This window comes from Chrysemys picta, chromosome 11 (genome assembly GCF_011386835.1).
Source record: "Chrysemys picta bellii isolate R12L10 chromosome 11, ASM1138683v2, whole genome shotgun sequence".
NCBI lineage: Eukaryota > Metazoa > Chordata > Testudines > Emydidae > Chrysemys > Chrysemys picta.
Window position 1 is genome coordinate 3,179,176 of NC_088801.1, and position 12,398 is coordinate 3,191,573.

Sequence of the window (12,398 nt, forward strand, 5' to 3'; positions counted from 1 at the left end):
GCAGATGGGAACTGGGGTGCTGCTCGGTTCCTTACAGTTGGGGGTTAGCAAGGAAGAGAAGTACAACCTTTAACAGTGAAGTGATCCCACTCCCCACCTTCTCAGGTCGTGGAGGGGTTTCTTACTGTACACTAAGTCACCCTCTGGGTCTTCAGTGGCTCCCACAGGTGCATTATCCTACTCCCGGGCTGGACCCCAACCCTGCCCAGGGAGTCTTCAATCACTCACCTTTTATTTGTCCAGTGACAGGAAAAGGCCCCCCGAGGACTGAAAAGTGAAGGCATTCCACTAGGCAGGGGGCTGCTGGCTTTCCCTGGCCTGCCCAATACAAGCAGTGGCATGACGGCTGTGGGGAATAGCCAATATGAGACAACAGGCCCAGACTGTTTCAGGCTCTGCCCTTCCACGTAGCTGACACTTATATGTGCCCAGCTTTGATGCCCTATTTGCATAGGCTGCTCCCCTGGTCCCCCATGCATGGCCTGCTGTTCCTTCCTGTGCAAATCTGCCTTCCTATTCTATTAGCCGAGCACCTCGGCGCTCCAGCCATGAACCAAACGCACACTGTAACACACAGTCCCTGACCCGGTGACCCTTGCAGGTGGCTTACAAGGACAACCTGTAATGGGAGAGGCTTATACTCCTAGGTGCTGTTAAAATGAACGGAATGAGAACAAACCGTAGCTTCACACACAGAGGGGAGAGCTGGTATCAGATAAGCCCAAGGCCAACCCTGCTAGAAGAGGTCGTCTTCAGAAGGCTTAGCCTGCAGGGAATATTCTTGGTTTATCTCCTCGGTACTGTCCTGATATTTCCCTCCACCTGAATGTAACAGAAGGGTGGAAGTGGAGGGATAGCCAGGGGCTTGGGGCAATCCAAGGTGCTATGGAGAGAGGTGGTGTGAAGTAACACAGAGCACCTATGACAGCAGCCAGTGGACTGCCCCAGTAACCTTACCTAGCATGGCCGACCTGCCTTCCTCCTTCACTGTGTTGTTTAAATGGAATTGCCTAGTTTTTTTTAAAAGAAATGAAGGTCGAGATGTTCCCGCATCTGCAACTGGCAACAGTGAAACACCCACACCGCAGGGATCACCACGAAGGTAGGAGTCCTGGACACTTTTCTACATCATGCTGGAGTCAGGGCTCCCTTTACATTGTCCTAAGCTACACCCAAGTGCGCAGAGCCCAGAGGGCAGCAGCACAGAGCAGGAAGGGACCACACTGTATTAGTGAGCGTGTGCAGAGGGTTTACACCGTTCACTTTTCACACATCAGGCAATTTTCACAAGGGCAGAGGGCACTATAGGGCTATCCCCCGGCCGCAGTTCACGTTTCAGCACCGTTAGCTGTGACACCACAGCTGATCAAGGATCACATTTCACCTGACAGTGGAGAAAATACTTTCGCCTCCGTTTTTCAAAATCAAACCCATCTTTGGTTGAGCTCTGGAAAACATTCACTCCTGGGCTGAGCCTGACCTTGCCCAATTTCAGCCCAAAAGATTGAAGAGGTTGCAAGCAAGTGAAAGTGCTTACACCAGAAATGCTTGTTCAGGACGCAGGACGTTCTGTCCAGGACGCAGAGAACACTCCTATGTTATCACTGGGACGTGCTAAGTGGGACAGCATAGGGCTTTTCCAGGTCTAATTTCTATAACAATCCAAACTCTCACAAGCTGTTAAGATAGAAAGATCTCCTTTATTAATGAACCCCAACAGTATTTCTTCAGATACAGGAGTTTTGAACTCAAATACTCAGAAGAAAACAAGTTAATATTGCATTATTCTCATAAGAAATACTGCAACTCATTACCAGTAACATATTGCAAAGCAAAACAGCTGGAAAAGAAAAAAGAAAAAGAGAAGAAATTAAACGGATCCAAATGGAATGAAGGTTGGTTTGTTTTTGAACTAGTAAGTCCTTGCAAGCACAGCTTGTTTCCCCAGATTACTTCCCAAACTTGTACAAAACAGAACCCGATTGGTTGTATTCCGGAAGAGCCCAGAGAGGTGCAACATTAAAAGCTACGATTATCAAGTAGCAAGTGCTCCAGCCTTCTGTCTTCAGCGGCGGCCTCCGCCACACCCCATGCGTTAACGGGATGAGAACGTCTTCCCCCTGGAAGGAGCAGAAGGGCAATATTAGGGGTATTCTCTTACCAAGTATCCCACACGTTACTCAGTCCCAGATCATCAATTTCAGCACCAGTAATAATATGACCAAGAGGGGTTGTCTACACAGCAACATAAGCCATGGGTTAGTGGAACTCGAGTCAGCTGACCCACTCCAAGGAACCCTGGGCTTGAGCGCCTACACTGTATTTTAACCCTGGGCTAAGTATTTTCCGACCCAGGCTCAAATCTGGGGCTTTGGTCTCCACACTGCAGTGCGCAGACCTGAGTCAAAGGGTACATCTACACTACCCGGATCGGCGGGTAGTGATCGATCCATCATGGACCGATTTATCACATCTAGTGTAGACGCAAGAAATCGATCCCCGATCGCTCTGCCGTCGACTCCTGTACTCCACCGCGGCGAGAGGCGGAAGCGGAGTCGACTGGGGAGCGGCGGCAGTCGACCCCACGCTGTGAGGACGCAAAGTAAGTCGACCTAAGATACGTCGACTTCAGCTATGCTATTCTTGTAGCTGAAGTTGCGTATCTTAGGTCGATCCCCCACCCCCCCGTGTAGACCAGGCCAAAGTAACCTTATCCCAGAGTGCGTAGCACCCCTCGGCCTCTGTGTCAACACTCTAGCCCAGTGGTTCTCAAACTTTTGTACTGGTGACCCCTTTCACATAGCAAGTCTCTGAGTGTGACCCCCCTTATCAGTTAAGAACACTGTTTAATACATTTAACACCATTATAAGTGCTGGAGGCAAAGCAGGGTTTGGGGGGGGAGGCTGACAGCTCGCGACACCCCTTGTAATAACCTTGTGACCCCCCGAGGGGTCCTGACCCCCAGTTTGAGAACCCCTGAACTAGCCCTAGTGTTGCACTGTGGGAAAACTCTACTGCCCACAGCCTGCGACAGTGCTACCGACGGGACTCAGGTGCTGTAAGGAGCGCGAGTTCATAAACAGTGTCATTAGCGCCTTTGGTGGGTGTCCCCGTAGAACGACTGCGGTCTGGGGAGGCTTTATAGTGAACTGGCCTTGCCAGCTCCAGGCTGAGTCAGACTGGCGGGAAAATGCCCAGGGGCACCTGAGGCTAATCAGGACATCAGTCTCCAGGGCCATCAGCCGATTAAACTGAACCTTTGCAATTCTGAATGTTTAAAATGGGTTGTTCAATGAAGGGGTTTTTGATTGGTTGTTTTTTTTATTTATTTTTGCCTTTTTGTTTTGAAGTTTGACATAAACTGTAGGTTTCAGAGAAAAAACACCTGCACAGCCCAGCCTGGCTGCAGAGCGGTGAAGTGCATCCCCTGGGCTTGGGGTGCAGTGTGCTCCAGCACCCCCCAAGATTAGAGGCGGATTACGGTTTTGTGGGGCCCTGGGCCAGAGGAAGCGTTCTTGCTGGGGCAATGGGGGTCGAGGCACAGGGGCTTGTCCTGCCCCCCCCATCCAGCACTGCTGCCGGGGAGCAGGGTCGGGGAGCGCCAGGCAGGCGGGCAGGCAGAGCAGGGCATGCCCCTTTCTTCCCCCTTCCTCACCCCCGGCACCGGCGGCACAGTGGTTAATCCACCACTCCCTGGGATCCCTTATTCCTGCACCCGCCACTCCCCAGTAGGAAGAGATAAGGGATCCCTGGGAGGATGTGGGGAATTTTTGGGCTAGCTCCCACTCACCACCCTGACAGTGCATGCTGGCTGGGCAGCTCTGCATACACAGCTCCGGGGAGCAGGTGCAGCCAAAGTGTTGGGGGTCATCCTCCCACAGCCATGCTGAGCAGGGAGCTCTGCTGTTCCCCCTCCCTGCAGGGCAGCACGCACCCGCATCTGGCTGTGCTCTTGTGACCTGGAAGCAGCTCTCTTGGCAAAAAGTTTCTTCTGATCCACTGAAAGCCCCGCAGGCTCTCTGGTAGCATGCTTGAAGACTGGTGTTCAGCAGGCAATGGGTTAATGCTGATCTCAGCTGTTATCTTTGCAAAGAGAGGTGTGGTTTCCATTTGTAAGCAAGTGCAATAGATTGTATCACAGACTGTTAGCATGGAGAGGACTAAGGAAGTTGCCCCAAGGAACTCTGGTATACAACCGGAGGAATTGGAGCACTGGAATGGGTTATCTAGGGAGGTGGTGGAATCTCCATCCTTAGAGGTGTTTAAGGCCCGACTTGACAAAGCCCTGGCTGGGATGATTTAGTTGGGGGTTGGTCCTGCTTTGAGCAGGGGGTTGGACTAGATACCTCCTGAGGTCTCTTCAACCCTAATCTTCTATGATTCTCTGAATTCTGGGACCCAAGTCAAGCCGGGGCTGCGCGCACACAGAAAAGCAATAGAGCTCGGACCTTAGGTCCCAAGTTAACATGGACTCGGACCCTCCAGCCCCGCCGGGTCCTGGGACCCTAAGTTCGAGCCCTAGGCTAACACAATTGGTGTGTGGATGCAAGGGGGGGAGGTTAGGTTTGAGCCTGGGCTGACATTGCTGTGTAGCTATACCCCTAAGAGGCTTCAATGCACTGGACAGATGGGAGGAGCCTTTTAAAAATCACTGTCCATGCCCCAGCTGTTGCAAAGCTCCTCTCAGAAATGCACCAACCACCTTCTGGAGAATGAACACAGCAAACACCCGCAGTTAGTTGGTGCTGGAACCAAGCAGTTCTGCCCTCCCCCAGGCAGTCCCCACAGCACAGAACCGTCTTGTAAGAGGAGAGAATTTTATAGCACATTAAACCCCCTGGATCCTGCTCCTGGCCGCTGGAATTTCCCCAGTGCAAATAGTTAACTCAAAATGAATCAGCGCTTGACACCGCAGCTCCATGGCAGAGGCTTTAAGCTATTCACTGCTGCAGACGGGCATGCGGAAAGAGGCTGAGAAGGGTGGCCCTAAAACACCACCACTATTAGCAGTGGGCAATACTGGATTAAAAACGAGCCCGGATCCTTTTCAATAAAGCCAGCTACAGCCTGAACACAGAGCGCGCAGAGGGCTGTCTTGAAAGCCTGCTGGGACTTGCACTATCGTCTCTCTAGGGATGCAACATTTCTGTCTGTGGTTCTTTTGTTCCTTCCCGCTGTTTCGCTGTTCCACACACAACAAACCTGAGTGTTTCCTTGGCAAGACCCCTTGCAAGGCTGAGCCACTTCTAAGGCCCCCCCAAATATCACTCCTCTAGCTGGAACAATCCACTTCTGCAGAGGGGCCTCTTACTCCAGGTGCTTCAATGGACACACAGCATTTGCATCGCGCCCAAAATCTGGCTTCTGAAGATATTCTACCAGGCTCAACGGAAATTCCAGCCCCACTGGACTTTAAACACTCCCCAAAACAGTCACTCATTGCGGACCAGTGATATGGGGAAACTGACATGTCTATTTTCACAGCCCCAGCTGAGTGAAGTGCAAAGTGGGAACAGAGCGCAAATAATGTTAAATCAATTAGATTAAACCCTCCCCCTCATTTTCGCACCATTTCCACCAGCCCCCGAGATTTGATACACTGCTTTTCAAAGTACGAGTCATAGCCAGCGATGTCACTTTAAGAGTCGGGAGAGGCACTGATCACTTTCTCAGCCACTAAGATGTGCTCAGGGACCCTGGATAAGGCTGAGGGTGCCTGCCCAGAACCCCTCCCGTCTTTAACTCCACCTACAGCACACGACCCTGTTTCGGAGCTTCATTGTCTGCTACACCCTGCCAAGCTCTGTCCATCTCCGGGTTCTCTCACACACCACTGACTGGCTGGCCCCAAAGCTCACCATAGCAATATGTGCCTTAGGGACAGTTCTCTGTGACAGCACTGCATGTGACCTGTGAAACGCCCCCCCAGGGCATTTCTCCCGACCTGTGAGGAGAGATGCCGCGACGGCTGGCACCAGACTAACCTGTTGCTCATGCCAGTTACTAGTCAGTTCCTGTCCAGTCATCCTGCTAGATAAGCACGTCGCATTAGAACAGTAAATGGAGCATTACAGGCAATTTGGTACTATCTACTTACAAACCCTCAGCTTTCCTGACTAGTCCTTAAAAGGACTGATTGCCGGCAGGAAGACAGAGCCTGCTGCCTTTCTGCTGTACCTATCTGCTGTTTCATCTCTTGGCCTCAACTGCTCTGCCTGTCAGCCTCTGGACCGGGACACCTGTGCGGGTCTCTGCCTGCTGAAGTGAGGCGCCAGCCAACTGTCTGGCATGGAAGAGGCTCCTGCGAACAAGAAGCAAGGGGGGAAATAAGCGAATGAGATACGAGCTCATCTTAATCCGCCCCTCCATCGGGGTTATGTTCTTGTATCCAAGCCTCCATAGCTCACTCAAACCCCAGTCCCCATGCTCACCGTCTGCCCCGCCCTCCGCCAGGACAACCCTGTTCCCCCTGTGTGTGTGAAGGGCTCAGTGATGGATGCCAATGTCTTCCTCATCAACAGGCCTAGTCCAGCTGAGAATTGCTGGGTGGTTTCTCTATGCCCTTCCAACAGCCTCAATCCGGATTTGGCCAGTCCACCCTATCTAGGGGGAGAGGCAGTAAGCTGTGACCGCCGGCTATCCCATATTAACAGAGGAAGTGAATACGCTTCTGGAAACGGGCGAGACATCCTAGCTGATTCTCTTTTGGGCCCTAAAGCGGAGTTTAAACTAACTAAAAAGAACAGGAGTACTTGTGGCACCTTAGAGACTAACAAATTTATTAGAGCATAAGCTTTCGTGGACTACAGCCCACTTCTTCAGATTCGTGGGCTGTAGTCCACGAAAGCTTATGCTCTAATAAATTTGTTAGTCTCTAAGGTGCCACAAGTACTCCTGTTCTTTTTACGGATACAGACTAACATGGCTGCTACTCTGTAAACTAACTAAGGAGATCCGAACTCCAGCCCTGCGAGGGCTAAACGTACTGATCATCACCGAAAACACAGGTGAGAAGCTTCCCCAGCACTTAGTTACAGAACTGCTTGAAACCCTTCCCTTCGGAGCCAATGAACACAACCCTCCAGGCGCTAGGATTGAGCTCCCAAACGGCCTGCTCTTTAACAGCACAACAGACCTGCCAGGAAACCACTCCAGCGGGAGCTGGGACAGAAGGCGAGGCAGTTAAAGGTACTTCCTGAGGTCAGCCAAGACCAGAAGTACCTGTTTAAATGGAGGCAGACAGACATTTTAGCTTTTCCCCATCATCCGGACTAGCCAGGTGTGAGATAAGAGCCTTTATTTCCCTTGAAAACAGGCAGTTAAGTGGCATTCACATGCGGAATAGCCCAGGTGTTGGGCTTTACCTGAACTGCAAGCAGGTCAGCCTTTCCCAGTTCTCAAGGATGACCCTCCCCCCTCAGAGGTTCCAGGATTAGCTGGGGAGAGGACTAGTGTAGCACCTGCAAACAGCACTGTCCCGCTGGGACAGCTGCACCCTTACAAGAGACTGCCACCGGATTACGCCCTGACGCTCCAGCCCTTCTTGTCTGAATGACAGACTCATATGTATACTGTCGCATCGTACGCTAACGGCTAGTTCTCACGGTTTGATTTTCTGGGATTCGCTTTTGCTCACAGGGCAGCGGCAGCGTCACATAATGCAATTGCTAAAATCGACCGTGCGTTCAATGCTCAGCGCGCTTGCAGACATCCTCCACCTCCTGGGGATGGCGGCGGGTCTCGGCACCACCCCCATTTCACAGAAACGGGAACAGAGGCAGAGCAACAATTTCACTTGTCCAAGACCACAGAGGCGGTATAAGGGAAATCCAGCCTTGGGTTCTCCAGACACGCTCCTCTCTCCCAAGGCTCCCGCCAGGAGGGAAGATCCTGTCTAACGACCTGAAAGCGAGTTTGCTTTTCAAATGCAGGCGTGAAGGGAAAGTCTGCCACTCTGGGATTTGAGTGTGGGTTCCGTGCGGAGTTAAAGGTGACATTTACTAACTAAAAAGAACAGGAGTACTTGTGGCACCTTAGAGACTAACAAATTTATTAGAGCATAAGCTTTCGTGGACTACAGCCCACTCCTTTGGTATGCATCCGAAGAAGTGGGCTGTAGTCCACGAAAGCTTATGCTCTAATAAATTTGTTAGTCTCTAAGGTGCCACAAGTACTCCTGTTCTTTTTGCGGATACAGACTAACACGGCTGCTACTCTGAAACCTGTCATTTACTAACTAATTAGTCTGCAATTAGATCCCTTAGTTAAGGGTGAACATTTGAGCCAACCTCTTAGACTGGGACGGGCTGGCCCGTGAATACTTTTCATCAGGTTTGTAAACTGTGCATGTCCACACTTGAGTGGAGCCCGGACGAGCTGTACTGATGGGTTGTGAAGGGAGATGCTGAAATGCGAAGGGAGATGCTGAAATGCGAGAGTATCCAGCCAGAGGTAGGACATTCAAAGTGAAGCTGACATCTTCTGCCTTAAGGCTGACAGCGTTGAGGATGAGCAGTCAGCCTTTCCTCAAAGTTTCTATTTTGTCCTAACAATATTTAAATATGGAGGAAGTTGCGTTTAATTTAACAAGTTTTTAATTCTCGGTACAAAGCCAACCTCGCAATCTGGAGAATCAACGCACTTTCACGCTGTGAGGGAAAGGCCCTGGAGTGCGTGTTAGACTAGACTGCAAAAACTCTGCCAGCAGAGCCACGCTAGCCCAGCACTTGGGATGCTTTGTTCTGCGCACCTCAGCAATGCCCTTCGTACAAAAGATGCTGTATACAGAGGTATCAAAATGAGTCCATGTCTGCTGCCATCTACCACCCCAGATCTACCCCTTTCAGAATCGAGAAAATGCCCTCTTGGGAAAGGCAGAGTGCGCTTTACAAATAACCTGGATTATTAAACGAAGAGAAGGTCAGACAGCAGAAGCCTTTAAATAACCGGAGCTTGTTAAAGAACAACATACGGTTCTCTATTCTACTGCCCTCTTCCCAGGGCTTCTGGGGCTCAGGACAAAAGAATTCTACTCCATTTTAGAGCAGTGGTTACTCACTAGGATTGCCTTTCCAATGTGCGCGCACCACACCCAGCTAGTGAGAACCTCCCCAACACACGTTGTACTGGCTGTGACAATAACGGAGCATGCTCTGTGTTCACAAGACTCTTACAGGCCCAAGTGTCCCGGCTTTGATACTCACGTGATTGTTTTCATTTCCTTTTTCTCCGCGTCTGGACGGGCACGGTTCAGCACCTTGAGGAAATCGGACGTTTTTGCCCTCATGCGCGTGTGAATATAGGCCTGCGTTGCATTACAAAACAGAAACGGATGAACGTTCCATCCACACACTTTGGTTTTCAAATATCAGTTATCACCCTAACAGGGCTAAACTCTGAAATCCCTAGGGCTGGCATGAGGGGTGGAGCGTGAATACCAGCAGAACATACTACCCCAGTGGGCGATCTGGGACTGAGATCCTCTTCTGGGCCAGGGACACTGGGTCTAGGGGCTGGCTCTTGGTCATGGGGGTGACTCCCCAAGAGGACAGCGGGTCTTACACTGGACTCTCTGGTAGAACCACCCGATGGACAGGGATCCTGAAGAAATGGTATGTTGCTGCACAAATGTCCATTCCCCCTCCCCCAGTCTGTATTCATCTGTTGTCTCTTATACTTCGATTGTAAGCTCGTTGGCACAGAACCCGTCTTTTTGTTGTTTGTACAGCACCTAGCACAGTGGGGTCCCGGTCCCTGATTGGGGCTTCTAGGCGCTAGAGTACTACAAATCCCAACACCAGCATAGTTCACTAGTGTGACTCGTACCCAATGACGGGTGAATTAGGCCTGGGCTGTCCTCTGACGCGCCCAACGCTGGCCCTTGTCAAGTCCAGATCCCAGAGTCGATGTCCCACTAGTCTCCCTAGAGTGGCAATTCCTATTTCCTGCAAACAGGTGGGAGTGAGCACTGGTAGAGTTTGGGGGCAAATCCCTCCATGTACGATGGAATGACCTGCAATGCTGCCTCACACACAGAACCAAAGAAGAGGGCAGATTCATTTGCACATTCAGGGAGAACAGTGGTTGGTACGTATGTAGCACTTGGCGTTTCCAAAGGGCTACACAGGGTGTTCTTGGCATTGGAAGCACATGAAGCAGAGAGGCCGAGATGAATTCTGCCTTTAAAACCCTCCTCGGAATGTTTATCTCCCCCCGCCTCCAGAACACAGCGTTACATGAAATCAGCACAGTCCCTTCTTTAGCTGCCCCTCTGTACCTTGGAGCATTTGATGTGATAGTGCAGGTAGTCCCGGAACGTGTGGATCAGGTTGATGGTGTTGTCCCTGGCAGCGGTGTTGGTGTGGCGGGGGAACAGCACTGGAAAGATAAAACAGTAGTGCAAGGAGTTTTATTTCCGACCAAGGCTGAGCACCAGCTAGAACGAGTGCCTCATGCCTGTTCGAGTGACAGAGGCAGACACATCCGTGTCTATCGGAGATGAACAGCTACTGAAGAGCTGTTAGATCTCTTGAGTATTAAGGCTCATGTATTCAATGAAAGAGCCCTTGCCTGCACCACATGACTGAATGACACTTGGAATTTTAACACAAGACTTAACAGCGCTTCTCCAATATTCGCAACACTGACATCTGTACGATCGGATACAGTCTGGATGACAGAGGTGATTGGAGTTAACAATCTGACGACAATCACATCATTGTACCCGTGAAAAGTACTTTTCATTCACTTTTCCTAAACTAGAGGAATGTCTTTCAACAGATACCTTAGGAGGGCAGAGAGGCAAAATGAACGAAAAACTGGACTGTTCAGTGAATGAAACATGGAAAGAAACCTAATCCTGCCTGTCTCTTCTAAACTAGTAACAAAGACCCCAGACACATTTTCTACTAATGACAGAGCAGAAATCTTCTTCCTGATCTAATGCACAGAGGAAACCTCATCACCATGAAGATTTAAGAGGCCAGTGAGAGGTGGTGTGATTTTACATGGCAAATCAATACTGTATTCATGTCAGAATTTTACCCTTTTACCCTTGCTCATCGCCAGACCCTGCCCCCTGCCAATCACCCCACCCCCAGCTCCAAGCTGACAGAGCAGAGAGATACACTTAGACAGCACCTTGGGAAGCCATCCAGATGCTGCTGATTGCCCTGTCACCGCTGAACATAATCTGCTAAAATCCCGAAGCATCCGGAGGAAAATAACTGTCCAGGATGAAATTTTGCATCCTTCTGCCACAGTACAAACAGAAGCGCCCTTCACAGAAGGCAGGTCTCGGCACTGCCACGCGGCCTGTCCGCTTGCTGGATAAGCCAAGAGCTATTAGTTACGCTGGCCCAGGAAGCAAGGCGCCAACTGTGAGTGGCCGGCATGCACAGCTCCAAGGGCTGTTATTTTGTGGGAACAACGCAACTACCATTCCAAGGACCGACAGGCCTCTGGCATGGGGCTAATCTCACAAAGGGGCAGCTAAATCGGACATTGAAAAGGAGCTGCTCACACACAAAGCCTGTGACCTAAAGCGAGTTGCAGAGCTCGTGCATGGTTTAAGGCTAGGTCTACACTGGGGGGGAAGGGCGGGGGTGAGGAGGGGTGTCGACCTAAGATACGCAACTTTAGCTATGTGAATAGCGTAGCTGAAGTCGGCAAGTCGACCGCTGCCGCTCCCCCGTCGACTCCGCTTCCGCCTCTCGCCGCGGTGGAGTTCCGGAGTCGACGGCAGAGCGAGCGGGGATCGATTTTATTGCGTCTACTCTAGACGCGATAAATTGATCCCCGATAGATCAATCACTACCCGTCAATTTGGCGGGTAGTGTAGACGTACCCTAAGATCTGCTATTGCATTGTGCTCCCATATCACCCATGAGTTGCCTGACGTCTCTGAGATATGAATCTTAGCTCAGGGCTCTTGTACAGACAGGCACAGCAACACCATACCAGTACGAACTTCTTCCCTTTGCTGAATAAAGTGAAGCAGCATGTTTGCGTTCTACTCCCAAATGAGTGCAAGAAAGGGGGTTCGAAGGGAAAAGCCTTAATGGACTAACCCCCTTTAGTCCCCTTTTCAGCTATTGACTAAAAGGTGTAGCCAATCGTTAATTACACTTGTGGTTCATTCTTAAAAACATTCAAGAGACTAAATAACCAAACTTAACCAAATTTATTGCCAAAAGACAAAATAGTCCCATGCGAAAAGGAGACAAATACCCTCCTTCTGGAAAGCAATTCTCATCTCACAGCACGGTCACCTTACCCCACAAGCCCGCTGTGGAAATATGCAGTTAAACTAGCTATATTTATAGCCCGGCTTTACAAAGAGTTTCAAAACTTTCTGAATGTAAGAAAAATCCAACCCGCTGCTCTGCATCTTCCTTCT

General features: G+C 50.5%; 1 protein-coding gene across 1 annotated transcript in view; it reads right to left on the bottom strand.

Moving 5' to 3' along the window:
- Positions 1–1,680: 1,680 nt before the first annotated feature.
- Positions 1,681–12,398, bottom strand: part of ARPC2 (actin related protein 2/3 complex subunit 2) — a 34,125-nt gene continuing 23,407 nt past the window's right edge. The window contains exons 8-10 of the mRNA XM_065560473.1: positions 10,278–10,378; positions 9,205–9,305; positions 1,681–2,120 (exon numbers count right to left, since the gene is read on the bottom strand). Coding sequence (XP_065416545.1) covers positions 2,096–2,120; positions 9,205–9,305; positions 10,278–10,378 — 227 coding nt within the window. The 3' untranslated portion in view covers positions 1,681–2,095. The remainder of the gene's footprint in view (positions 2,121–9,204; positions 9,306–10,277; positions 10,379–12,398) is intronic.